Source organism: Oreochromis niloticus, linkage group LG5 (assembly GCF_001858045.2).
Source record: "Oreochromis niloticus isolate F11D_XX linkage group LG5, O_niloticus_UMD_NMBU, whole genome shotgun sequence".
Classification (NCBI taxonomy): domain Eukaryota; kingdom Metazoa; phylum Chordata; class Actinopteri; order Cichliformes; family Cichlidae; genus Oreochromis; species Oreochromis niloticus.
Window position 1 is genome coordinate 12,535,408 of NC_031970.2, and position 25,322 is coordinate 12,560,729.

Here is a 25,322-nt window from a genome sequence, read left to right on the forward strand (position 1 = left end):
TCACAGTCTCACAAATACAAGGTTACAAAGTTAGGGTTACACTGTTATTCACAAAAAAACATAAAAAGCTGCTTCGTTTTCCTTTTAATTTCATTTTTTTCCATTTTTATATCACAGAAATCAGATGAATTGAGTTCCAGCTCCGTACTGATCTTTTGTGCCTGATAAAATGTCTGAGTACATGGGAATGACTTTACAGTTTACTTTTTCAGTTACATCTCCTCATCCTGAGGAGCATGGATGAGGTCACATGACTAATGAGTATTTGATTGTTCACTCACGTGTTTGATATGCAAGACTGATGAACAGAGCAGCTGTTCATGTTGGCAGAGGAGAACTCCCTCAGGAAAAACTTTCATCTCAGCTTTAGTTCAAGGGAGGAAAGTTTTCCAGCTCCAGGTTCAGTCAGATGACAACTGCCGGCATCTAGAAACTGACCACACATTTGTGATTCTTTGTTTTATTGTTTTTATTCATTCAAATTTATTTTAGTCCCCATACAATTATCTAATATTTTCAGGGTTTTTACCATTAAAGAAGCTGAGGTTTTATGCTCCTCACAGTTTAGTTTTTTTTCTGTTTCAATCATCCTTTCGATGTCTGTGACTGAAGTAAATGATCCTAAACCTCAGGCTTGTAGAGGAAAATATTATGATTTGGTTGGCTTTTCTAGCTCTGTTAATTGCAGCTTTCAGTAAATATGTATTACATATAGCTAAAAGACATGTAATGGAAGGTTAACTACATTTTTTTTCTTATTCTGTAAAAGTCATCATGGCTCCACTTTTTCCCTGAAGCCCAAGCTGTTAATTTGATAACATGAATATACTCCTAAATGTCCTGGACAGGCAGGCTGTGTAAATGATCAGGGGATCCAGTGCAATATAATCTAACTTATTTGGGTGTGTGAGCCATGGACCAACTGATCTTAAAAGGACTTGAGGTATTGTTCCAGATAGAAACAAGAGGCTTGTGGAACCTGGTTCCAGATGTTTGAACCACAGCAGCAATATTTTGTAATTATTTTTTTTAAGTAGTTCAACTAGTTCTGCCCATCTGGTACTCATGCAGTTTATCAAGTTGCATCACTGCTGCAAGTAAGAGGCCTGTTACATTCTAAAATAGATATCCGCAAGAGAAGCAGTCCATAGTGGCAGATTTGGGTGAGCAGCTGTTAAAACTTTGGTCAGAAAATGTCAGCTGAGAAATTTAAAACATCCACACTAAACTGTACATCAATACTGGATGTCACTCTGTCACTCCATAATTCTTCTGTAGAGGGACAAAAACTGCTACAAAAACTTGCACATAGTGATCACCTAATGAGCCTTCATCCAAATTGCGCCCAAGGTCCAGGTCACATTTGTTAATCTCCAGTACAGCCAAGCAATTGAAAGAAAATATATGACTTTTTTTCTGCACATTACAACAACCTGTGAACTGTTGATCACAAGCCAGATTACACATCACTAACCTTCTGCTGTTTGTGCCAAAAAGGTGTTAAAACCAAAAATTAACAAGAAGAAGAACATGTGACTGCAAAATCTGAAGTGCTTTCATTGAAAGGGTACTAGGTTTAGGCAGACTTCACTCAGACAGGAATGGTAACTTAAAGTTTATTTTTTCCGTGCATCATAACATTGTGCTAAACTGTAAAATATAAAGTTGACTCACCAACTTCATATAATTTAAGCATGTTGGCCAGCCAAGAGCAAATGAAAGGATATAATTTTCAAATATATCTTAAATTTGTAAAAAAAAAAAAAAAAAAAGAAAAAGAAAAAAAAAGAAATGAAATGAAAAAATCTAAAGTAAATTGTTAAATTGTTGAGTGTTTTGGACCTCTAGTGAGAGCTTTTCAAAGCAACATTAAGACCTTTAGGTAGAAAGAGCCTTTCATGTACACAGTCGTAATACATTATATTACAGTTTGCACAGCTTGAAAGCTGATGCACAGTAAAAGAGTTTAAATTATCTAAAAAGCTTGTGTGTTTCTGTGTCTGGGAAAGAAGAAGATTCAATTAAAAGAAAACACAGAAGTACAAATTTACAGTAAGTAAAATAAGATATTTTCATGCAGCAGCATTAAAGTCAGAAATGTTTGGCCATAATTTCCATAAAATCTTCAGCATAGTCTGCTCCCACCTGGGATTAAATAAACCCATGTTAAGACACATCCTATATAAAGCAGGATAAGAAGAAATAGAAGTTAACCCAGATACAGTTGCAGACATAACTTTGTAAGGGATCGTGAATTCATTGTGAATTCTTTTAACCACAAAGTGAAGTGAAACAGTTGCTGTGCAGGATATACCATAACAAAAGCTCAATATCACATATGATGCATTCGTCTTGATGATGCTGAATTGTAAATCATAACACATGCAATAGCAAGACTCCCACTTAATTTTTGCATCAAACATCAATCAGACTTGACTACACTTGAGGAAGGTCACTGCCCTGTCCATTCACGTAAGCAAGATAAAGATAAAACGTTGAGGAACAGGCATGTTATTACATCTCATCTTGATCTGTTTGAGGAATTGGCTCTCCAGCAGCGCTTGGTTTAACGCAAACATCTTAGGGGATGTGTCACGTGTGAGCTTTCCATGTCAGAGTTTTTATGAAAACAGGCAGTGGAAGAATTGCAGCCGAGAAATGAAACATGAAGGTGCTGAGGTTGTTAAAAATAATGCGCTGTGCTTGCAGTCGCACTTCATAGAATTCTTTCCATTTCTTTATTAGGATTTTCATTTTACTGTGAATTCCTTCCCTTTTACACAGTGATCCACAGCGGCGACCCTCTAGAGGGAGCAGCCGAAAGTAGAAGAAGAAGATTTTCTGAGAGCGGACAGATGTGTTCTGTTTAAGATGGGCCAGGTGACAGAGCAGGACAGCTTACCAGATACCAAACCATGTGTTTGGTCTAAAGTTGTAGAAAATGTTCAAATAGCATCTTGCTATACGACAGTAACCATGTTTGAATGTTTAAACTGTGTGTCAGATTTTGACATCAGACTAATGCGTTTTCGAGTAATTTTTTAGGTTTATTTTTTATTTTGTATGATATTAGTAACAGAAAAATGATGAAAGGAGATTTTGACTTCTATTGGCAGATTAAAGTCCACTGTCTCTCAGTTTTTTATTTTGTTTATGTGTGTTCACTTGGTTTTCTGAGGTTTTAAGACCACACTTGATGCAGATCTTACACAGGAAAAGGCCATTGGTGAGATTTTTTGGGGGTCGATGTAGTTGTTTTCCAATCTTACAGCCACCAAGGTGGAGTCCCCGCTGTGGTTTGGGTCACAGATGGCTTCATCAGGAATACTCCTTGAAGACATAGCATGAGAATATAGATTCATGTTTATTCCCTATAGCTGAAACAAACTTTTTTCCATTACGTGTTAACTGGCAGATTATGGAGTTGCTCTACAAAGTACTGATCTGTGCCCAAGTATATTTTTGCATATATGCTCCCTCTGGGAAACATTATGTCATTTTAATGTACAATTCACTGATATGCAGAAGATACACTGTTACAGAGTTCATTAATCACCAAAACTATTAATACACAGACATTAATATTTGGACAAAATAATGAGTATATAACTTTTCACTTCATGTTGCATTTACTGCAGACCATCTTTTTGTTTTCTTTGTGTAGTTAAACATGTCCCAAAAGAAGAAAATACTCACTTAGCATTTTCTAAGAAGAAATTTATACACATACACATACATTTCTAGTCTGTTTTCAAGGTTTTAAACTTTTGTGCGTATTCATTCATTTTTTAAGGGTTTTTTTGTGTATTTATTGCACCACATATGTTAGAATAGTTAGCAATATTTCCTTCAAGTCTGATTGTAATTTCCCACCTGCAGTGTTAGCCTTCTTGCCAGTAAAGACAGACCAAAGCACAGTGTTTAAATTGGTCATTTCAAATAAAACACACTGCCACGACCTGGACTGGTGTGCACGGCACAAGAAACCTGTGAGTGCATAATGAGGTGATTCAGTGCAACTCCTAGGTGGAACTATGAATCAACTTGTTTTGTTTCTTGTCGTCAAGACAACTCTCCATCCAGTGAACTTTCAGTATAATAATGTTTGGCAGTCTGTGTTGAATGAGTCAGTCATCTGGTCAGACTCATGTCTGTCATAGGAGCTTTGTTGTTGGTCTTAAATGACTTTGTGGCTCTGTGTTTAATCACCTATGTTTTTTCCTGACTCCTTTTCTTACCTAAATGAGTTTTTTGAGATTATCAATCACTATCTGATTTTTTTTTCTGTAAATAAATACATCAGTAATCATTTCTGGTCATCATATTAAAGTCGGAGCAAATCATGCAAATCATTATTATACCATCAGTCTTAATTTTAATTATTAGTTACGCCATTGTACCAATCAAGTCAATGGTAATAATTTTTCTGTACTGTCTTGGAAGTTTGTGCAAAGCATTTGATTTGGGGAAAAAACCCATAAACAAATAACATGTAAAAATTAGCAAACTGATATTACATTTTTGAAATTGTTCTTATTTTATAACTGATCAGTGATGGACTGGAGAGTTTCAAATACGGAGAGCTGTTAAGAGGTGTCTTCTTTAAGCCTCATTTATGCTCCCATTTTATAAATAGTTAGTGCAGACATATAACAGTACAGTTCTGCCTGTAACAGTACGCCCAGTGCCAAAAAATGATGTCAACATAAACAAATTATGAAGAAGACAGTCTCATGTGTTTCAAGGAAGTAACTGTTTAAAAAGTATACATATTAGAACATTCAAAATTAATCCATGCGTATTTATGAATAGTGCTTTCGTACCTGATCATGTTATTGTCGAGTCTGAGGAAGTGTAAGTTGGTCATTTCGTTGATGCCAGATGGCACAACAACCAGCTGGTTGTGGTCCAGACACAGTTCGACAAGGGAGTGGTAGGCCCCAAAGAACGACTCAGGTTCAGTCCCCTCTCCATCCAGTTTGTTGTAGGAGAGGTAGAGGTACTCTAAACCAGGTTGCATGTGGGCAAAAACGTAACCTGTGGAGGTAAGAAAATAATTTATCTTGCACAATAATTTAACTCTACCTGTACAAGTCTTAATAAGAGTTAACTGCAGCTCACCTTAAACTACACAGCAAATCATTTAGTCATTCTAAAGTAGTCTGTTAACTTTGACCATGCTATTTATTTATATTTTTATTTATTTATTTATTGTTTTGTTTGTTTATGGGTAATAAAAGATCAAAATAAATACATTTGACCGCTTCCAGTACCCGTACCATCAGAAAGAGCATAGCAAAACCCAAACTTCTGATGTTGCTTGTGCATTGCTTTCTCAGTGTTGGAGAAACTGGCCTAAATAGTAGCTAGCACTTACCACTTATGTATTGTAGAAGTTAATTTTCTAAAATCCAGTTACACCTACCAGGTATCCTCTCAATATTGTTTCCCAAGAGCACCAAGTGAACTAGAGATCTTGGTAGATATGAAGGAACCATGTAAAGCTTATTATATGAAAGGTCAATGGACTCCAAATATCTGCAGAGAAGGTAACAGTAAGAAAACAATTACTAACAGTAAGAGACCATGAAAATTACAGCTAAAGTAACACTACTGTGGGGGTAATAGCCTCTCTTTCTGTCAGACCTGTGGTTGATCCAGGCCAGTGGAGCAATCCTGGTCTCCTCCAGTTTGTTGTGTCTTAAAGAAACTATGTTCAGATTGCTGGTCTGATTGAAAACTGTCTCTGAGATTTCTTCAATCAGGTTGTTCTCCAAATAGAGTTCCTAAGAGATGGAAAAACATAAAACAAAATATTTGGCAACATGAGGGTCATAATAGAAACTATTTATGAGGAAGTTACAGTGGGATCCAATGTTACCGTGAGTTCCTAATTTCACATGCAATCAGTATAAATATGTTTCCTGGATGGTTTTTGTTCGGAGATCTTGGCAAATGGGTTTGTTGTTCTTGCTGACTTTGTTTAAGGCTGTAAATGCATAATTCATGCCAAAGCTGTGTTTGTGTTTGTTCAGCCTAATTAGTAAAATGAGAAGGCAGGCAGGAGTGTGACCACCACGCATAACCTTTAATTATAATCATTAACTCTTCACTATTCAAAAGCCAAATTCTCTCACAAAACCCTGGAACCCTGAATATTTAGCAGAGAAACATGTTAATGATAGACTATACTCTGGTTCTGGATGAATATAACAACAATCAGAGGGTTTGGATTTGCAGAGAGAGTAAGTAAAACCTTTCCAGTGTCATAAAATGAAGTAGGTTTTAAGGTAGGTTTACAGCAGCATTGTGCCGCTGGTGTTCTGCATTGTTTGTGGTTAGCCAAAGGCCATAATTGCTTGGGTGGAATGGTTTCCCACAGGTAGAAGCAGAAATTAAACATCAGACCCCAAAATTTTGCTACTTCAGCAAAAAGTAAATTCAGCTACTCTGACAATGTGAAAGAAAAAATCATTGACTATGTTATGGGTTGGTTTATTGAAAGCTGTGTATATTTATTTCTTTGCCAGCTGCACTTCAAAAAGGCTTATGAGCTGATTAAAGCCTCCATATTCTAGTTTAACAGTGTGCACAGATTTTAGAATTACATGTGAATATTAAGGTCTATCACCTCACAAATTTTATGAACAAACGTTTCAATATATTAAAGATTGGATGGGTGATTGAATATTTTTGGCAATACTGTGTATAAGTTGAGAGGCATCACATATAATTCACTTCTCTGCAGTTTGCATTTCCAGTTTCTTCTGTCTCCGAAATATCATTCATATAGGTTAGAGTTTCCATATAGCTGCGAGCATTTGGCTGCCAAGTTTGTTTTTATAGATCCCAATGTTTGGAAGTGATGTAAGCCTATTTCATCTCAAATATGAGGCCCAGGGGTCTTTTAAATAAGTCAAAAATGTGGCCAGGGATGTATCCCAGTGTGAGGAATGAGAGATAGTCAGAGAGTCAAGGAAACAGATATTGTTTTTACCAGCAATGACTTGGGAAGGCCTTGTGGTACAGTACGGAAATGGTTTCTCCCCAGTCTGAGGTAGGAAAGCTGGATTAGGGGAGCGAAGGCCAGAGGATCTACATTCCCCTCACTCAGCAGATTTCCTTCCAGCTCCAGAATAACCAGGCTGCTCAAATCTTAAAGATAAAAAAAGATAAACTTGTGATGAATAGTGTGTTTAGAAGTGAATAACCATACATAGGATCTAACTTTCTTTTTGTCTGTGAGCTGTGCAATCCATGAATTAACCAATGTGTATTTGGAATTTTAAAACAATGAACGGTTGTTTGTAACCAGACACGATATAGGAGACAGACATGGGAATCTTGAATGGGAATCTATAGAAGAATCCTGCAGCAGCAAAGATTGTGCTAGAAATATAACTTACAGGGAGAAAAAGTCTCATAAAACTTTATTTTAGGGCAGACTTTTGTGTTTTTCATCAGATTTCACTAATTCCATACATGCACCTTTATGCTTATTTGATGAATAAAATTAATGTAAATTAAGATCATATTTATATTTATAGCTGCCCAAATAAGTGCTCAGGGATGCCTGTTGATTCTGGAAGTCCTACAGGCCATGTAATTGATGAGGTCAAACTATTAGGAGATTTCATATCAATTCAATTCAGTTTTATTTACATAGTGCCAAATCAATGTCTGTGGTACTTCACTTTGACTTCTTCGACAAAGAAACACCAGCTGGATGTCATTAAAGGATGTGATAGCAGTACCTTGGAAGCTGTTTTCATCTATCCCTCTCAGTCTGTTTTCATTGATCTTCAGCTCCTGCAGGGTCGGGGGAAGGTCAGATGGCACAACGTCTAAAAGGTTTCCATCCAAATACAGACGTGTTAGCTTCTTCAGACCCTGAAATAAACACACACACACACACAGGTATAAGTACTGGAAAGAAAAAATTGGCTGCCACCAAGTTATTATCCTTGTTATTATTATTATAGAAATACATTGTTTTCCTTCTCTAAATTTGTAGTTAAAATTTTGTTGTTGTTTTTTTCATTTAATGATGTTTCCACATTTGTCACATTTATTAATAAAATGCAACATGTTTAGATGATTACTTTTTTCACATTCGGATATTTTCCATTGGTCTGTTTGTTTTTTTCCTACTGCTAGTCTAAGCAGATACGCAGACCTCCTTCTCCCTTTCCACCTCCTCTTTGGTATTTACATATTTTACAGATGTTTTTAGGTTTAGCAGGACATTCACTTTCCTTCTCATTAAAAAAACTTGCTAAAAATCTTACTAAGTCCTACAGATTTTGTTATTATGTTACACCTTTCTTTCTCCGTGGAGTTGATTATATTACACTGTAGTTGGCCATATGTCTTTGCACACCCGCCTTTAAACTTTATTACTTGAACCATTGTTATATTTCTGGCAGATGATTAAAAAAAAGCTAGGGCTTCAGTCGTTTTCAGTTTTATTATGACTTACTTTGAAGGCTTTAGAGTCAATGCCAGCAGAAGTAAGTTTGTTTTTCTTCAGGTTGATCCACTCCAGGTTAGGAATTCCATTAAAGGCTCCTGCTGGGATGCTGCTGATGCTGTTGCCTGTGGGTCAGAGCAAGTTCAGTCGGTTAATATTGACAACAGGATTTCTCCAATTGTAGTTTGTTTCTGTGTGCTTTCTTAATTGGAGTCTTAGTTTCTAAATCCCTTCTCCAGGTTGGTAAGTGATACTAATTTGGCAAACTAAAAGTTTTTTCCAGCGTATCACTTGTTAGGTGGCAGTGGTCATGCCTTTCTCTTGTTAAACTTCAGATTATTAGCAGCTTTAGATGATCGATGTTAATAATGCAAGTCTGCTTTTTCCAAACCTAGCAGCGCATTAGTTGTTTGTTTGGTAAAAGATGCTGCTGTTTTGACTGTAAACGGATTATACGTGATTGTTGTCTTGCAGGCCAGCATTGTTTATGTCACAAGGCTAAGACAACATATACACGATGACAACTTTATGCTTTAAGTCTGTGTTGGGCCGACACTGACTATGATAAAGTAAGCAAAGGGAAACACACTGGGTAACTGAATTGAAATACAGTAACATGTTACAATGAAAATATTATGAACGTTCAAAAAAGTTCACCTTAAAAAAGTTCATGAATATTTAAATTAGCCTACAGGTTGCCGGTTGTCCAATATGCAAGGTCACTGATTAAACACTGCATTCAACTGCAACAGTACAGATCCTCTGCAATCATTAGCCTAATGCGAGTATTATCAGTTTATATTTCTCTTACTGTAAAAAAAAAAAAAAAAAAAAAAAGGCTAAGAAGCTTCATCTGAGTTGTGGGTTGACATAATATTGAAGCTTCTTTTTTAAGTGTTTCACACGTATTTGTATAACTCTAATGATAATATACATCCTTCTGAAATCCTCAGAGATTGTTTTGAGGGTTTGTTTTCTTTAATGACTCTGTGTCTCCGGTGTTGACTTACCCTCCAGACTGAGAGATTTCAGCTCAGGAATGGCCAGAGGAGGGAAGTGTGTGAGTTTGGCATTCTCACATGTGGCAGTAACGTCAGAGATGTCACAGCCTGGAGGAAGGCCTCCTCTGTTTACAGCTATGATCTCCCCATCCTCCCCTTCTCCCGTCTCTTCGGTTTCTACCTGTTCCTCCTCTGTAGCAACTGGAGGTCTTGGAATCGGAGCAGGAAGGAGGTCTGGTTCCTCAGGTTCTTCAGGCTCTTTTGGGAGCATTTGAAACACATCTCCTCTCAGCCACACCTCCTCCTCCTGCTCCTCCTTTTCTTCCTCGTGCCTCTCGTTCTCTTCCTCGCGCCTCTCGTTCTCTTCCTCGCGCCTCTCGTTCTCTTCCTCGCGCCTCTCGTTCTCTTCCTCGCGCCTCTCCTTCTCTTCCTCGCGCCTCTCGTTCTCTTCCTCACGCCTCTCGTTCTCTTCCTCACGCCTCTCCTTCTCTTCCTCGCGCCTCTCGTTCTCTTCCTCGCGCCTCTCCTTCTCCTTTTCAACTAAATCCAAAAGTTCTTCCCTCAGCATCTCCTCCTGCCTTTTCCTTTCCTCCTCTAGCTTCCTTTCCCTCTCTCTTGCTTCTCTCTCTGCTTCCTCCTTCTGTCTCCTATCTTCCTCTTCCTCCTGCCTCCTCTTTTGCTCCTCCTCTACCTGCCTGCTCCACTCCTCCACTTCCTTTTCTTCCTGCAGCCTCAGTGCCTCCTCCTCCTGCTTTCTCATCTCCTCAGCTATCTTTCTCTGTTTCTCCTCCTGCTCTTTCCTTTGCTTCCTTCTCTTTCTTCTCGCTTCCTCCTTCTTCTTCACGCGTTCTTCCTCCTCACGATGCTGCTCTGCCTCCCTCCAGAGGATTTTCTGGATCTCCTCTTGGGTCAGTGGAGTCACGACATCACTGGGGTCATTGGGAACTGGGGAGTCACCAGAAATGTCAAGGCTGAGGTCAGGTTCTGGGGGGGGGTTATGGTGGTGAGGGACACCCCATCAAGGGGTAGGAGGGAAGGTGACAGGAAGGAAAAGAGGAGTGAAGAAAAGAAAGTTGGAGATACAGACAGAGAGAAAGATGAAGAAGTAGAGTGGAAAAATAAAGAAACTGCAATAAAAGAGAGGAGACAGGATGGAGATTGAGGTTTGTGGGGACAGACAGGCATGGTGATAGGTGGACAGACAGACAGACAGCAGATGGACAAACAGACGGCTGTGTGTTAGTGCTGTGAACAAACAGCCATCTACATTTCAGACCAGCTTGTTAAAGCTACAGAGCAGACTGCTGCTGTAGACCAGTCTAAGACATGTGATCACAGTCAGATAAAGTCAGTCGTTGTGGTGTTTGCTGCTACTGGTGCATTCTGGTCCTAAATCTGAATATGAATTATAGACTTGTTTTCATAAACATACATCCATATGAGAATATTTGTGTGTCTCATGTTTTTGTTAAGTCATGAAAATAAGAGAAGTTACGAGACGGTTTCATTTTGTAAAAGGCTAATCAACTTTGGGCTAAAAATGGTTGGTTATATTTAACAATGGATCAGTTCCTCATCAAAATATCTGTACCACCTGACGTTGGCCTTGTTGACAGTGTTTGTGGCTGTTATTTATCTTTTGAGTCCAATTTTGTGTTCAATTTCAAACATTTGTGGGGAATCAAATTAGCTCAGACATCCTAAATACTTCTGATTAGGCATCTCCTAAGTTCATAGTTGTGCTTAGTTGGTTTCTGTAAATTTTCATCTTATAATCTTATAATCTTGTCATCTTATAAGAAAGGAAAACATCATGCAGCAAAATACTGTTCCTGATTTAGACCAACTTTAGCTCACTTGTCCAGCACCTGTGCTGTTTTATAGTCAAAAAGTTTGTGTTAACAAGATCATTTAGTAAATATAAAATCAAAGAGACAAACTTACATCTGAGGTTTTTCAGTGAGTTTGGGAATAACTATAATTGGACTTTTGTTCTGGCTATAAAACAGCTTCCTTCCCAGTAAACTTTATACATACAACAGAAGGTGCACGTGTAGAGGTAGAGACACACACCTTTTCTATGACCTTCAAGTCATAGAAAAGAGGTTTTGTTCTGCTGTACTTGCGTACATATGCACTCAATGTGGCATGCAAAAATATGAGCAACGAAAAATTAGTGTCAGTTCAGCTATTTTCCCCATAATTCTTAGGTTTTAAAGGCAAGTTTCCCATTTACAACAAAGGATGCACATGCATGCAGAGGTAGAAAATTATTTGCCCCAACATTAGCAACTCTAAAAATTACAGTGTGAAAATATATTTACATTTAACACTTATATTCTCATTGCTAAAAGTTTTTACTACAAATATTCTTTTACAATTTGTTTTCTGCCTCCAGCATCTCCACAGATCTCCCAGTAATATTACTCAGCATCTCATCTTTACACCTCATATTAGTCCCACATTCATTTGTCTTTGTTCTGATGATCTGGATTGACAGTAAAGCAAAATTAATCCCAGACATGTTGAACAACATGTGTTATGTCCCAACATACAGACATGGTAAAACTCTCACAACATGAGTGTTCACACATCCAAAATGTGCATACCACATTTTTAAAGCCATGATGAAACAGGAAGCAACATGCTGAGGCCTCAGAGATGAAAATTATTCAGCATCAATAAAGTGTTTCAATTCCGTTCAGAACTGATATAATGAATAATTTACACAAGAGTTTCATTTTAAGAAAGGAGTCTACTGACTCATAAGATGGTAGCAGATAGAACTTGATAGAACATGTTGAAATGTGGATTATTGATTGAGTTACTCTAGTAGGTCCCCTTTAGGTTTTGAGGGGACCTTGGTGTTAATCTCTGTTGCCTCTGGATGTTGTACCATGGCTGTGTCACATGTTGTGTTTCTACCTGGCTCCATGCAGACAGGGCAGCACTCTCCCGCAGGGGTGAAGGGGAAATGACAGTGTATTTCGGGACAGGTGCTCTCATCACAAACCACCCGCCCTCCGGTACACAGACAAGTCACACAGGGCTTTGGGGACCAGACGGCCTGGTCAAACATGGTCAGACCCTGGTACACACACTGGCCCTGCTTACCTGAAACAACACAGAGACAGTAATGTCAGGAGTAATTAATTGAAATCAAACTATGAAATGTTTATATTATCTAGAAGCATTAGTACATTTAACATTAGCAAATAATGTTTGAGACACATTAAGACCTTGCAGTGTTCCCATAAGGACACGCACTATGGGCAAGAACATGACTGCTACTGTAGTATATTGGCGTTTGTGTGTGCTCACTGCAGATGTCAGTCATAAAACACTCTATGAAACATCTGCAGCCTCACCATCGTGGGCACATGGTAAAATTTCTGGTTTTCTGCACAACAACTGTGCAGATGCTGAAAGTATAATTAGCATTGAAACAACTGGACATAATTACAAAGCCTGCAAGCAGTCACTCAACACAATCAAACAAGCAGTGGGTGACAGTTTGTTACATAGTGGTGAATGAGAAGAAGCACCAAATGTGGTTTCTTTTCATTCAGATACCAAACATTTTCATTGTGAATCATGTCTTAATAACAGAAACACTTTGGATCATGGAGTGCTGCTTAGAGATTACACTATTTTACTTCATATTGAAAGAGTTTCCTAGCCTCTTCCCTGTTGTAGTTTTGTTTCCTAAATAAGAGAGCAGTTCTAGTAAAAAATGCCACCAGAAAATTCAAGGAAGTTACTCATGAAAATCTAAAATGTTGCTGATTTAAAGTTGGATGACTTGCCCTTCAAGATTATATTCCTGTGTTTGTCTAAACCCCTGCTTGATCTTTCACTTTAGCCAAGTGGGACAGGTGGTGAGGCCAAACAGTGGACTTTATAATGCGCTGTTTGCTGGCACACTGTAGCACAATTCAGGGCATTTCCACTGTATGTTCTTCTTTAGAGCCTCGGGACATTACAGGAAAATGTGGAGAAACTACTGGATCACAGCTGTAAATCCAGGTGTCATCAGCAGTGGGGAGCCTCTGTGTGAAAATTAGGTCAGTTTGGAAGAGAAGTGTATGTTTTCTGCAAGTTGGAGATTGAGATTTAGAGACTTAAAAGTGCAAAACAAGACTTCCAGGAGCACTGTTGCACAAGAAGTTGGCTTTAAAGAGAACATCAGCCATTTTTTGTGGGTTGATTCAAGGAACTTTTTGACCGCATTAGTTTTACAGAAAGGTGGCCCCATATTGTTTGGGGAGTGCATGGGGCATCTGTCTGACTTGCAGTAACCTGTAGAGGTGCAAAAATCTAATCAGCATTTTATGTTGTGACTGTTTTGGCTCTGGTGCTAGAAGCTGACATCCCCATTCCTAATCCCACCAACAAACCTCTGATTGACCAATTTAGTTTTCAAACAAAGGAACTTATTTTCACTGAACACAGAACCACAACAAATTGAGTCACTGAACAAAGCTGAGCAGTGATTTAAGGTTTAGAGCCAGACACAACTTTATCCTGGACCCTTTTCATGCTCCTCAGCAGCAGCAGGCCTGCTGCAATAATTGCTGTGTGCGTCTAGTCGAATCTAAAGCCTGTACTTTACCATAAAAAACAGACAAAGCATTTCTACTCCTCCCTTTGAATTAACTTCACCTTTCAACATGAGACCAAGGACATGACAAGGCTATGGCTGGCAGTGAGTCAGTATAAAAGACTGTAAACCACTATGATACAGCAGGAAGAGGCTCTTTTTTTTTGCCTGTTAGCTCTGTCTGTCATCTATCCTTTCTAATGGTATGCTCTTTGTTACGTCTATAGGGACACAGGTAGTTAAGAGGCTCAGGTTATTTCTCTTAAATACGGTCTCCCTAATATCTTTGTCCTTTTAACAGTGAGCAGTGAGACTGTCACCCTGTCATCTCAGCTCGAGCACACATACTTTAGAGCTTTTCTCTTTAAAACTTTGTCTCGGTGTCACTGTTCTCTACATTGCTCAGTAAATTGCAGGTTTTTGATTAAATAGCATGGTTAGCTTGGTAAGCACTGTGATGTGGCACCATCCTATAGCATTCAGAGCATATTATTTGTTGTTTTTATCATCAGTAGCACAATTAGTGGACAACAGTTAAAACCAATACAAGTTTTTATAATAAGTTATATATGACACAAAAATATAACAGAAACACTTCTTTGGTCTTGGAGTCACCTGGTTGTAGTATCTGACTAAGCCTTTTCCTGCACACCTCCTCAGTAAGGTGTTTTCAGCATGTCCAACTGGGAAGAGGCCACAGGGCAGTCCAGGACATGCTGGGAACTTTGTTTCTCAGTTGGCCTGACGACAGCTAGGTATCTCCTAAGAAGAGCTGGAGAAGGTGACTGGGGAGAGGGAGCTTGCTGCATTTCGGCATAAGGCATAAGGCCCCATTACAACCGCTATTGTCATCCTTGCAAAAGGCGCTGCAATCCAAAAGTGATGTTACATCCACTGACATGAGCCATGCTTTAGTGTTGTTTCAGCTTGGCCAGGTTGAAGGCACGAGTGTATGATGGTGTCATTTTTACTTTTAGTGGTATATCAGTCCCGAAGCTCAGAGATTTCCAGATTATACTGCGGGAGATGGTGCAGCAGTTTGAAAAGATGAGTTTCTTGAAAAAGCTTTGAAAAACTCCATGATCACTTTGCTTCTTGCTTCTACAACTTCTATTGTTATGCCAACACTGATGCTGAGGTTTTATCTGAGTTTTATCAGTCCTACTGTTCAGGAGAATGCTGCGATAAGTCTGGTGCACCCTAAGCCCTCATGATGGTTGGATTTCCTTTGCTATAGCCCTTATAATTTGCTGGGCCAGATAGACAAAAATCCCATAACGACTGCTTCAATTTACAGAGATTCAACCTAATCTCTGTAAACAGTTAGTTATACTCTGTTTTCAGTCAGTGTTCTGTTGACCAGTCATGTATAAGCAGGCTTTGGTGGAACTGAGGTACACTGCAAACTTTAAAACGTTTGCTGCTACACCCAGACGATAAGTAATCAGACTAGATGTCTTCTCAGATTACTGTTAACCTTGGCCTAATTTTGAAAAGGTTGCCGGCGACCTGTTGAACGTAAATAGATTAAGATAAAGTAAATGCTCCTTGTGTAAAATGTAAAATACGCATAACTCAAAGTCCTTCTTTCCAGTTTTTTCTGCCCTTGACCACTTAATACAGTCACATGACTTGGAAATATACTTTGAACACTTGTGAATTATAAATGGGGCCTCGCCCTGAGTAAATCTGTAGAAAAAGCAAGGTAAGGAAGCAAAGTAAGGGGACCTTGAAATATAAATACATCCAAAATTAAGAAGGACCTTTTACACTGAAATGCTGTGACTTTCAGAAATCTGGTCAGAGGTCTTTTATTTTCCCAGTCTTCAGTGGAAAGTCCACTGGTTTAATGAGCAGCTTCTTGCTACTGTAAACTGCAGTCTGATTGTTGCTGTTACATTACAGTCACTTAAACAGAGACTTGTTCTTACACCCAAAACAACAGCAAAAAAAAAAGAATTAAAAAAAATCCTGGTAGCTTCCAACAAAAGATTGCTGCTGCTACCTTCCCTTCTAATTACATAATACTGACTTTAATGTGTTAAACTGAAGGGTTTCCACATGGCTTTGAGGTTATTCTTTGGAGCCTTTGTCCCCATCGCTGTGTGCGATGTTTCATGGCTACTTCTCTGACGAGCTCTTTTCCCACAGATGTTTTTCCCTTCTGTTCATTTTGGAATGTGATGATTTGTCATTAAATTGCGGTGCTGTAAAAACGGGCAGCTTCGTTATGAGAACAGGATGGAGCTTCTGAGCTGAGCTATTGTTTGACTGGACTCATACACGCAGCTTCACTAAAACTGGATGTTTTTTATTGTATCACTTAAGATTTTATTACCTGTTCTTTTTTGTGATTTGTTTTGGATATGTTAAGAAAAACTTCCTTCTGCTGTGTTAATAAGTCCACTTTGGTTCTAATTGCTGCATCTAATCCATCTCCTACTGGAAATGTGAATCATTTTAAAGGTTTTTTATCACTGTACACTTTGTTGGGATATTTGTTAGTAAAGTAGATTAGTCAATCCACACCCTATGTGTGAATCGACTAATCCATGTAACAGTAACCCTACGTTACTGTTACATTATTGGTCGCATAAACATGGATTAGCAGAGTTGTCTCACTGACCTGGGATGACGTTGTAGGTGGCGTGCTGTTCTTGGATGTTCTTATAGGGTTGTTGGAGAAGAGCATTTCCTTCTACAGGCACCACTGGGATGCTGGGACCAGGAACCAGTCTGATCTTCAGAGGTCTAGTTCGCCCCGCTCTAGCCCGGCCAAAACCTGCAACCACTGGTCATATTAATGTGCCTCTTTCTAGAAACATGGGGATGTTTTTGGTTGTTTTGACACTGTGATTTAAGCTAAACTTGTTTCCCAGTGAGTTTATTACTTGAGACTGACTGAAAGCTAAAATTTCCCTAGTCCAGGCCTTTACATTTAATTTAAAATAATATGGGACCCAGGAGGCTGCCCTGTGGGACTCCACATCATATCTTCTGTTTTTGTGAGGGTTTTTTTTTGTAAATAGGTTTTTTGCATCAGCAAACAGCAGTTTTCACACAAGAACCTTAGAGATTGCCCTTCTAGGGGAATCACTGGTTTTTGGGATAATATGACTGTAGCACATAGCAGGAAACAGCCCACCTCAGAAACATTATCACTACATGAAATGCTCTGTGTGCCTGAGTAGTGGAGACAAGACACATGATGTCCATTTCTTAGAAGTGGATGCACCATGAGTCCAGCACTGACATGTTAAAGACAGTTTAATGCCCAAACACACTACATGTTACATTTTATCTTTCTCACCAGCACCCCTGCCAAGAAATTTCTAGAAAGATCCAGGGCTTGAGTACATGATTCAGAACATGAAGACCAAACTCCACTCCTGTCAACTCTACTATCACTTCAAAACCTTTGAGATCACCTATTACATTTTCAGCACAACAGCTCTAATTGTAACTGTTGCTATAACTGTTGCTAAAACCACTTTATCTATTCTTGGTGCTTTTTCATTTTTAATGAAACTAGGCATTCTCCACCTCCCTCAAATCTTTTTGCTACGGTAAAAAATCTCTGTACTGGTCACACAAACATTAAATTGATGGAAAAAAAAAATTACCCTGAATGAAAAAAAGTCTCACCTTGTCCATCTTTCCTCCTCCTCCTCCCTCTAAGAATCTCACCATTCTGGTTTCGTGGTCGGTTTCTGGCCTCAGCATCAGGGATGGTCAAGGCCACCAGCAGCCACAGACTGGCCACCACCAGCCACCACCTCATCCCTATAGAGCAGCGCAGACTATGTTGAGGTGGAGGTTGCTACACAGTACTTTTCCCTTTTAATAAGATCTAACTATCAATAAACATGCTTTTTATCATGACAGTATGAAAATAAACAGTGTTAAATAAGCAAATAAAAGGACATTTTTCCACACAAAAAAGTTTTTTTTTTACTAAAAAAAACCCATCACAAATACAAACAGCTGCAAAGTTTTGCACACGTGCTGTTATAAACTTAGTTTAATCCCAAAAAGAATTGATTTAATACTCAGTCCACCTAGTTAAAGGAATACACTGAAGACAAATAAATAATATAAAACTATAAATTCTTCAGGGTTTAAGATGTCCAAGTTTTGAGAGCAACATGCGACCTTTGTTTCATGTTCTTCTGCATCTTCCTCTACACCCATTTTCTTTTATCTTTCCACTTTTCAGCTACATACGAATTAGAAAAATTACAAAGCTCTAAAAAAGCCCCCCCCCCTTTTTTTAAAGATTTCTTTTTGGTTTTAGTATTTTTCCTAATTTAAATCATCTTTTTAATGCTTGAGAATTTAAATCCTTACTTCCTACAGCTGGTAAAGTAACTGAAATCAAGCAGACAGATCCATGTTTACCTCTAACTTCAGAAAAATAGACAACACAAAAAGAGAGAGGATTTTACCTGCAGCAGTTCTCAGTAAAGAGCTGTCAGCACTGCTTCTGTCCCTCATATAGCTCTCGGCTGGGGTCCTAATGGCTGGTTCCCTGTATGTGTGTAATGACTAGTCTATAAACAGCAGTCCTGTCATTATTAAAGCATAGAGATCTGAGGCTAAAACACACCTTCGCACACCTGATAGTTTGTTTTTCTGTCTGATTCCCCCTCTGAATGGAGCAGATTTAAGCAATTCTCTGTATCATATGAGCCTCTGATTGCTGTCCAGACAGACAACTTGTTTTCTGTTCTCAGTCAATAAATGCCAGGGGATTATTTTATTTAGAACTGATTTGTCATTGCTCTGAGCTTTTTAATTTTAGATCTCTGCACGTTTCAGTTATGAGAAACCAGAAAATTCATCTGGTGTAGTTACAATCAGACTTGTATGCATCATCTGTTTTTGGTACATTTCTGTATCCGTTTTGTTTCGGTGTATTAATTTAACATGTTTGCAGCAGAAAGGTTTCCACATGTGGCGCCTCCATTTTGGTCAAAATAAACACCAGGTGAACTTTTCGTATATTCAACCAAAAGCCTGAATCATGTGTCAGGTCCTCATAATGTCCTTAAACCTTTAATTCGAAAGAAAACAGAAATTATCCACAAAAACTGTAATAAAGCTCTGGGCTCAGATCACTTCTGAGCCTGATTATTACAGTTTTTAGACCAGTCCACATGGCTGATATTAGATTTAATTAAAAAAGAAAAAGAAAAAAAGTTTGCTGCAATCCAGCTCCAATTTCAGGACTAATAACACTGACCCAAACATTTACCATATGTGGCTCACATTGAAAGTATTGTTAAAATCAGCTGGAAACCGTTTCCTCTGTTTGTATTTTAAGGACAAATAAAATGTACTTTTTAAAAAAAAATGCTACATAAACACTACAAATCTGTATGGAACAAACTGTGGTACAAGTGAAACCCGTCCATACACGGAGACCTTTGTGTTCCCTGTTGACTTATTAAGGTTTTGTTTAAGATGACAAATTTTAGTTACCCGTCTGAACTTTGGTGAGCAGTTTTATTTCCAATTACCAGTTACCAGAAAGGTCAGTGTGCATTACTGCCACCCTCTGGGCTGGAGTAATGTTGAAGCTGATTGACTATGGTGATATTTGTCAGATTTGTCTGCATATGAGAGACAATATGTATTTCTTTAACAGTTATGAGAGACACCCAATAGTTTATACTTTAGAAGGAAAGTGGAGTTTCAGATATTTGTCACTTATGGTGAGGTGTGGCGTTGCATCTATTCCACGTTTTGCAAACATATGTACAATTTGGACATTTTAATTAAAAGGAATCATGAAGGTAAATATTGCACTCATGGCAACTTTATTAGGTACTCCTGTTCAAGTGCTTGTTTGCGCAAATAACCAACTGTCAGTCACAAGGCAGAAAGTCAGTCATTTAGGCCTGCCGACGTTCAAACTGAGGATCAGAATGGGGGGAAAAGGTGATTTAAGTGACTTTGACTGTGGCATAATTGCTCGTGTCAGATAGGATGGTCACATTATCTCCAAAAATGCTGATCTAATTGAATTTTCCTGCACAGTCATCTCTAAGAGCAGAAAACCAAGGGTGAAATTCACACAGGCTTGCCAAAATAAGACAAAAAACGCCTGGTCTGAGTTGCGATTTCTGCTACAACATTCAGGTGGAGGTTAAAATTTGGCGTTAACAGCCTGAAAGCATGGATCCATCTTGCCTCATATCAACGGTTCAGGCTGGTGGAGGTGCTGTAAGGGTGTGGGGGATAAACAGCTTACATGTGATGTTAAGGGATGGACATGTTGACCACAGACAACCCATGTTGTGATGGCTGCTCCAGCAGGATAATACACCATGTCACAAAGCTCAAATAATCTCAAACAGGTTTCTTGAACATGACAGTGAGAGTATGTGTTATGTTATTTAGTCTTATGATGGAACATAATTGGTGGGAAAGGTAAAGCTTCAAAACATGCCCTTAAATCTTAGTTAATTTATTATTTTTGCGAAATTAGATAATGAATTTTAACCACTGTTAAAAACTACATCTCCCATGAAGTTTCACTGAAAATCACACGTGTCACAGTTAGAGGCTCATCTGATCCCCTACATACGCCCTCCCTCTTTTAATCATTCACATTTCCTTTAGGATGGAGTAAAACTTGAGTCTGCAGCTCTGCGGACTGGAGGTCTGATCACATTCAGCTCCGAGACCCTCCCACCTCACATCAGCCCTCACCAATAGGAAACGAGGATTCAATGGGAAACAAAGAGAGAGAGAGAGAGACCAATGTGAGCTGAGACAGGAGAAAGAAAACAGGAGGGAGGGGAAAGAGATGGGAAAATATTCAGCAGTTCAGTTTCTGGATGAGCAGGCTCAGATGGAGAGACTTCCAATATGAGCAGCAGAGGATAAAAATAACCAGGAGTCTGTGTGTTTATGGATTAATGGAAGCCAGACGGTGTTTAAAGCTCGAGCTTTGGTCCACAGCTCTTTGCTTTCCGAAAACATTCCACTGGATTTGGAGAAATCACCCAAACTAACTGAAGTTGAATTGTATTGACTTTTTATTGCAAATATTTTATGCAAACTACTTTCTGCTTATTGTATTAGCAACTTCCTTAAGACAGCTCTAAACATTGGTGTCACATCTCAGTAACATAATCTGCAAAACTCCACTTATGGACGACAAATGTATGTTTATTCAAACTAAGAATAAAAATGACCTGAAATGACCGATGCTTGTTTGACATCCAAAACCTGACTTGCCACCACTTATAGCTCATTGAAAACAAACATTTTTGTGTTTTTATGTTGACCAGTTACAGGGTTTTTTCCTGCAGAGACAAATTTTTATGACCTCCGAAGATCCAAAGGAAAATCTCCCGTCATCCTTCCCTTTTTTTTCTCTTTTTTTTTTCCGAACCAATTTAATTGTTTGGGGTTTCGTTGACTCAAACATTAGAGACATTTGTTTATGAAATGGTCATAAATAGTTTACTGTCATGCTTAGTCAGCCAACCAAAAGCCCATTCTAAGCCTCATATTTACTATAAAATGTCAGAAAAGCTTGAAAAATCCTTATTCTAGTTTCTCATGTCTCCCATTGCCTCCTGGAAATATTGAGTCTCTATAAAATATGTATATATCATAAATATCTGACACAGAAAAGCAGCACATGCTCACCGAGCTTCTAACATTTAAATGCACCGACAGTGATGAAGGAAAGTATTTATTTACTGAGCTCTTGCAGTCTTTTGCAACCAGAGGAGTCACCCCCTGGTGGACATAAGAAATAAAGCAGGTTTAAGGCATTTTAAACTTTGACGTCATCTTTTACACAGTAGTACAAACTATCGTCTGCAGCTCTGACAGTGCCTGCACATGTTGGTTTGTCCAGTTCATTTCCTTCGAGTGGACGCAGCAGTAATGGCTGGGTTTGTTGCGATGTAATCTCACATCATTTTGACTAATCACAATCACCAACTTCTAAGTGTTGTATTTAGTGTGACGAATTTTGTTCCAGGAACTCTTCTGCAAAGTTGGCATCACACAATGGAAACACATTAAACCAGAGAGAAATGCATATCTGTAGCAGCACAGTGGGAGCGAGCAAACGGGGCCTTGACAGACCAAACTAACCTCAAACAACAAGGAGAAAGACTGACTAGCAAAGACTTGCTTCACGCCCACAACTTCAGACGATGAGCAGCATGATCTGTTTATTCCAACCAGCATAACACGGGAGTCGTTCATTGCTTCCTGTGTTACTAAAAGAGACAGGTGTAAACCAGGTCTGTGATCCACATGGATATCAAGCCCACGTCGTGGAAGCTGTTTTGTTCAGTAATTAAATGATTGTAATTTATTTACAGAGAATTTCTTGCATTACTTTGATAATTAGTGAGTTATTATTGTAACCGGTGTTTATGCTCAACCTGAAAAGAGTTCATTTATCACTCCACAAATCTCCAAATGTTCTCCAGCAATGAAACAACTGTTTACAAACCCAAGTACAACAGACGGACAGACAAAGACTTAGAGAGGGGAGGAGCTGAGGACAGACAGACATTAGCGCTACATTACCAGCAGTTCGAAGGCGGCTGCAGGACTTTAGGCCAATTTCTTCCGGCCTCTTTCCTCCTCCAGCAGGAACTCCAGGAGAGGTGTGTGTGTGTGTCGCTGTGTGATGACACTTAAAGTTTGTGTGTGTCTCCAGGCGCAGAGATGTAGAGTAGAGCAGAGCAGGGGAAGGAAAGCCAGGATTTGTTCTGCAGCTGGAACAAAAAGCGAGCGAGTGAGAGAGAGAGTAACAAACAGACGGAGAGAGAGGGAGAGAGAGTGAGACAGGTCTATCTTCCTGTATGTGTGAGGATGCTGCCAACATGCTGCAGGATATTGGAGCAAAACGATCAGTTGCGATGTTTAAGAAAAAGCAAGACTATCAGAGTATGAAGCGTGAAGCCTGGTTTGGCTCTAAAGTCTAATAATGAGTTGAAAAGGTGAAGTTTGGATGGAGGTCCGATAAGGGTGTGTCACTTCAGTGTCAAATAGAAGGCTTAATGTGGAAAAAAACCTGAAGAAAGGAGGAATTTGACCTGCTCTGTCAGGTCTGGAGTGATGCAATTAACATTTATTATTTTAAACACAGACAGACGCCACATTTTTGTTTTACACTATCAACCCACTCATTAAAAAAGAAAACATTTGCTTCCCTGACTAACTCGACTTGGCCACTTTAGCTGTAGATTATTGAATCTGTTTGACACGTTCAGTTCAGGCTGAACTCAAGTGTCTCCCTTAACTACTTTCATGCTTTCTATAATCAGAAGACTTTTCCTCTGTTAACACCAGCATGGTAGAATAACGGGCTGATATCAACACGATTAAAGACAACAGCTGTTTGTGTGATCATCTGCACTGACAAAAAAAAGGAAGGAGCTCAGAGAGAGCTGCATTTCCACCTTTTTGTTATCCAGATGTCAGCTCTTCAGCATCAACATCTGTAACACGCGTACAGTAAAGCAAAAACATTACAAGAACAAGACCCTGCAGGTTCCTCATGTCCCATTACAGCTGATGTTGTCCCGACGTGTCTGCACACTCTCAGCCAAACTGACTTCATATGTCAGTGAAACGCATTTATTTAACTCCTTACACCGTGAAACCCTACTAGGAGTAACCCTTAAAGCTCTTTTCTGAAACAAGCAGTTTCTGTCATATTTCAGACTTGCTTATAGAATAAAATGACTGGGTTTGCATCAGACGTTAGTGAGGGTGGCCTCTGTCTATGCAGCTACCCCTGGAATAACCCAGAAATTGTTCTACTGGTCTTCAAACCACATCTTTTTTGACACACACTGAGGTATCAAAACTCGTCATTATAAGTAGACGGGAGCCTGTTTATTACTCTGAAGGCAAAGCAGGCACTCAGGAAGCAGTTTGGAACTGTGAGAGTAAAATTATTAAGCTTGGGTGTGTTAATAATGGTAATTGTTATCGCACTGAAATAATTTAATTTGCATTTTTGTCACAATCCACATCTGCTACTAAAACCTGAAGGTCTCTTCCTGTTCAAAGGGGGCTCTTCCTCCCCACTGTTACCAAGTGTCATAGAGGTTTGTCTGATTGAGTTTTTTCTCTGTCTTTGCAAAATAAAGTACCTCAAGGCAACTATTATGTGAACTAGCCTATATAAATAATCTTGAAAACTGCAAATCTGATCATTAAAAATGATCCAGAAAAATTATTTGTGATGTAGAGATGTTTTACGTGAAAATGAGCTGAGACGGCGAGTAGGAAGTGTTGATGTGGAGCTATGACACAGCTTAGAGCATTTATGTAACTCTAGCACTGAATTTAAGGTATTACCAGTCATTTAAAGGTGTACATACACTCACCATCCAGTTTATTTAGGAACACCTGTGCCATCTAATCCAATTCATTACAACAGAAAATTGTTTTCAGTTCTCCTTCCCTAGATTATTAACGTAGCAGTGTGGGGTGGTGGTGGTTTAGTGAAATGTGTGTCTGTGTTTGGTGTACGCCTCGTTAATGTTCTTGGCACCAGACTGCTCGGGTGGTCCTAATAAAGTGCTGGTTTAAGCCCAAACTTTCATTAAAAAGACACAAAAATCTCTATCGTTTAAAAATGTTATTGTAGTTTTATTGTTATCTTAATTTTTTGGCCAGCTGGAGCCTTTCAGTCTGGAGTCTCTCCCTGTGACTGTGGGTTTCTTTCACACATTTAAGTGAAGTGTCTTAAAATAAGAAGAAATTTCAGTAGTATTGTTTTTTTATATGATAAAGAAATGCTTCTTTTGTAAATAAAAGAAACATGTTAGCATGATTTAAATGAAAAATAAGTTTATAAAATTATAGAAAAAGAGTTTCTGTTAAGTCACAGAAAATGTCTCATTGTTTAGACCCATTGTAAAGGAAAACAAATTTCTGTAGGAAACCGTAAAAAAAAAAAAAATTGTTATTAAATTTATTATCTGCTACTTAATTACTTTGTAGTAGCCCTTGGTCTTTGGGGAGCTCTTTATGAGCAGGAAAAGCCGTATGAACTTAAAAAAATTAATAAATACACACAATTTCTAAAGCCAGATTGGAGTCTTTGCTGGCCCCCCGAGCCTTATGTTTGACACCCCTGGCTTAGAGGAACAAACGGTTCTGTTGTTTGTGCAGTTGTGCTTGTATTGTCGCACCTTTTGTATAATCCTGAAGCCTTCTTTAACACCGTGGTTCAGGTGGAGTTGAACATACCACAGCC

The 25,322-nt window shown here is 38.8% G+C and overlaps 2 protein-coding genes across 7 annotated transcripts in view; one reads left to right on the forward strand and one right to left on the reverse strand.

Annotated features, from left to right (window-relative positions):
- cenpp (centromere protein P) overlaps positions 1 to 25,322 on the forward strand; it is a 93,922-nt gene that overhangs the window by 66,480 nt on the left and 2,120 nt on the right. The window lies entirely within an intron of this gene.
- ecm2 (extracellular matrix protein 2, female organ and adipocyte specific) lies at positions 1,603 to 22,907 on the reverse strand. 6 transcript variants are annotated; one of them, XM_019359119.2, is made up of 13 exons: positions 22,634 to 22,907; positions 18,517 to 18,599; positions 17,717 to 17,854; positions 16,698 to 16,853; positions 12,397 to 12,585; positions 9,481 to 10,455; positions 8,480 to 8,595; positions 7,755 to 7,890; positions 6,998 to 7,155; positions 5,647 to 5,786; positions 5,426 to 5,538; positions 4,824 to 5,037; positions 1,603 to 3,330 (listed from the first exon to the last, which is right to left on the reverse strand). In XM_019359119.2, exons 2-13 carry the CDS (start codon positions 18,563 to 18,565, stop codon positions 3,162 to 3,164), a joined length of 2,553 nt encoding a protein of 850 aa, XP_019214664.1. In that variant the 5' UTR covers positions 18,566 to 18,599; positions 22,634 to 22,907; the 3' UTR covers positions 1,603 to 3,161. The 6 variants fall into 6 exon arrangements, with proteins under 6 accessions (XP_019214664.1, XP_025762935.1, XP_019214666.1 ...); XM_025907150.1 differs by lacking the exon at positions 18,517 to 18,599 and having other exon boundaries at positions 9,481 to 10,416; positions 22,634 to 22,906; XM_019359121.2 differs by lacking the exon at positions 18,517 to 18,599 and having other exon boundaries at positions 22,634 to 22,905.

What these genes read in the sequence shown, in the direction of transcription:
- ecm2 (XM_019359119.2), bottom strand. Translation starts at nt 18,565, where the DNA reads ATGAGGGACAGAAGCAGTGCTGACAGCTCTTTACTGAGAACTGCTGCA. An exon ending in GAAATCTCTCAGTCTGGAGG is followed by an intron (nt 8,596 to 9,480) that starts GTAAGTCAACAC and finishes TCTGACCCACAG; the next exon opens with GCAACAGCATCAGCAGCATC. An exon ending in TTGACTCTAAAGCCTTCAAA is followed by an intron (nt 7,891 to 8,479) that starts GTAAGTCATAAT and finishes TGTTTATTTCAG; the next exon opens with GGTCTGAAGAAGCTAACACG.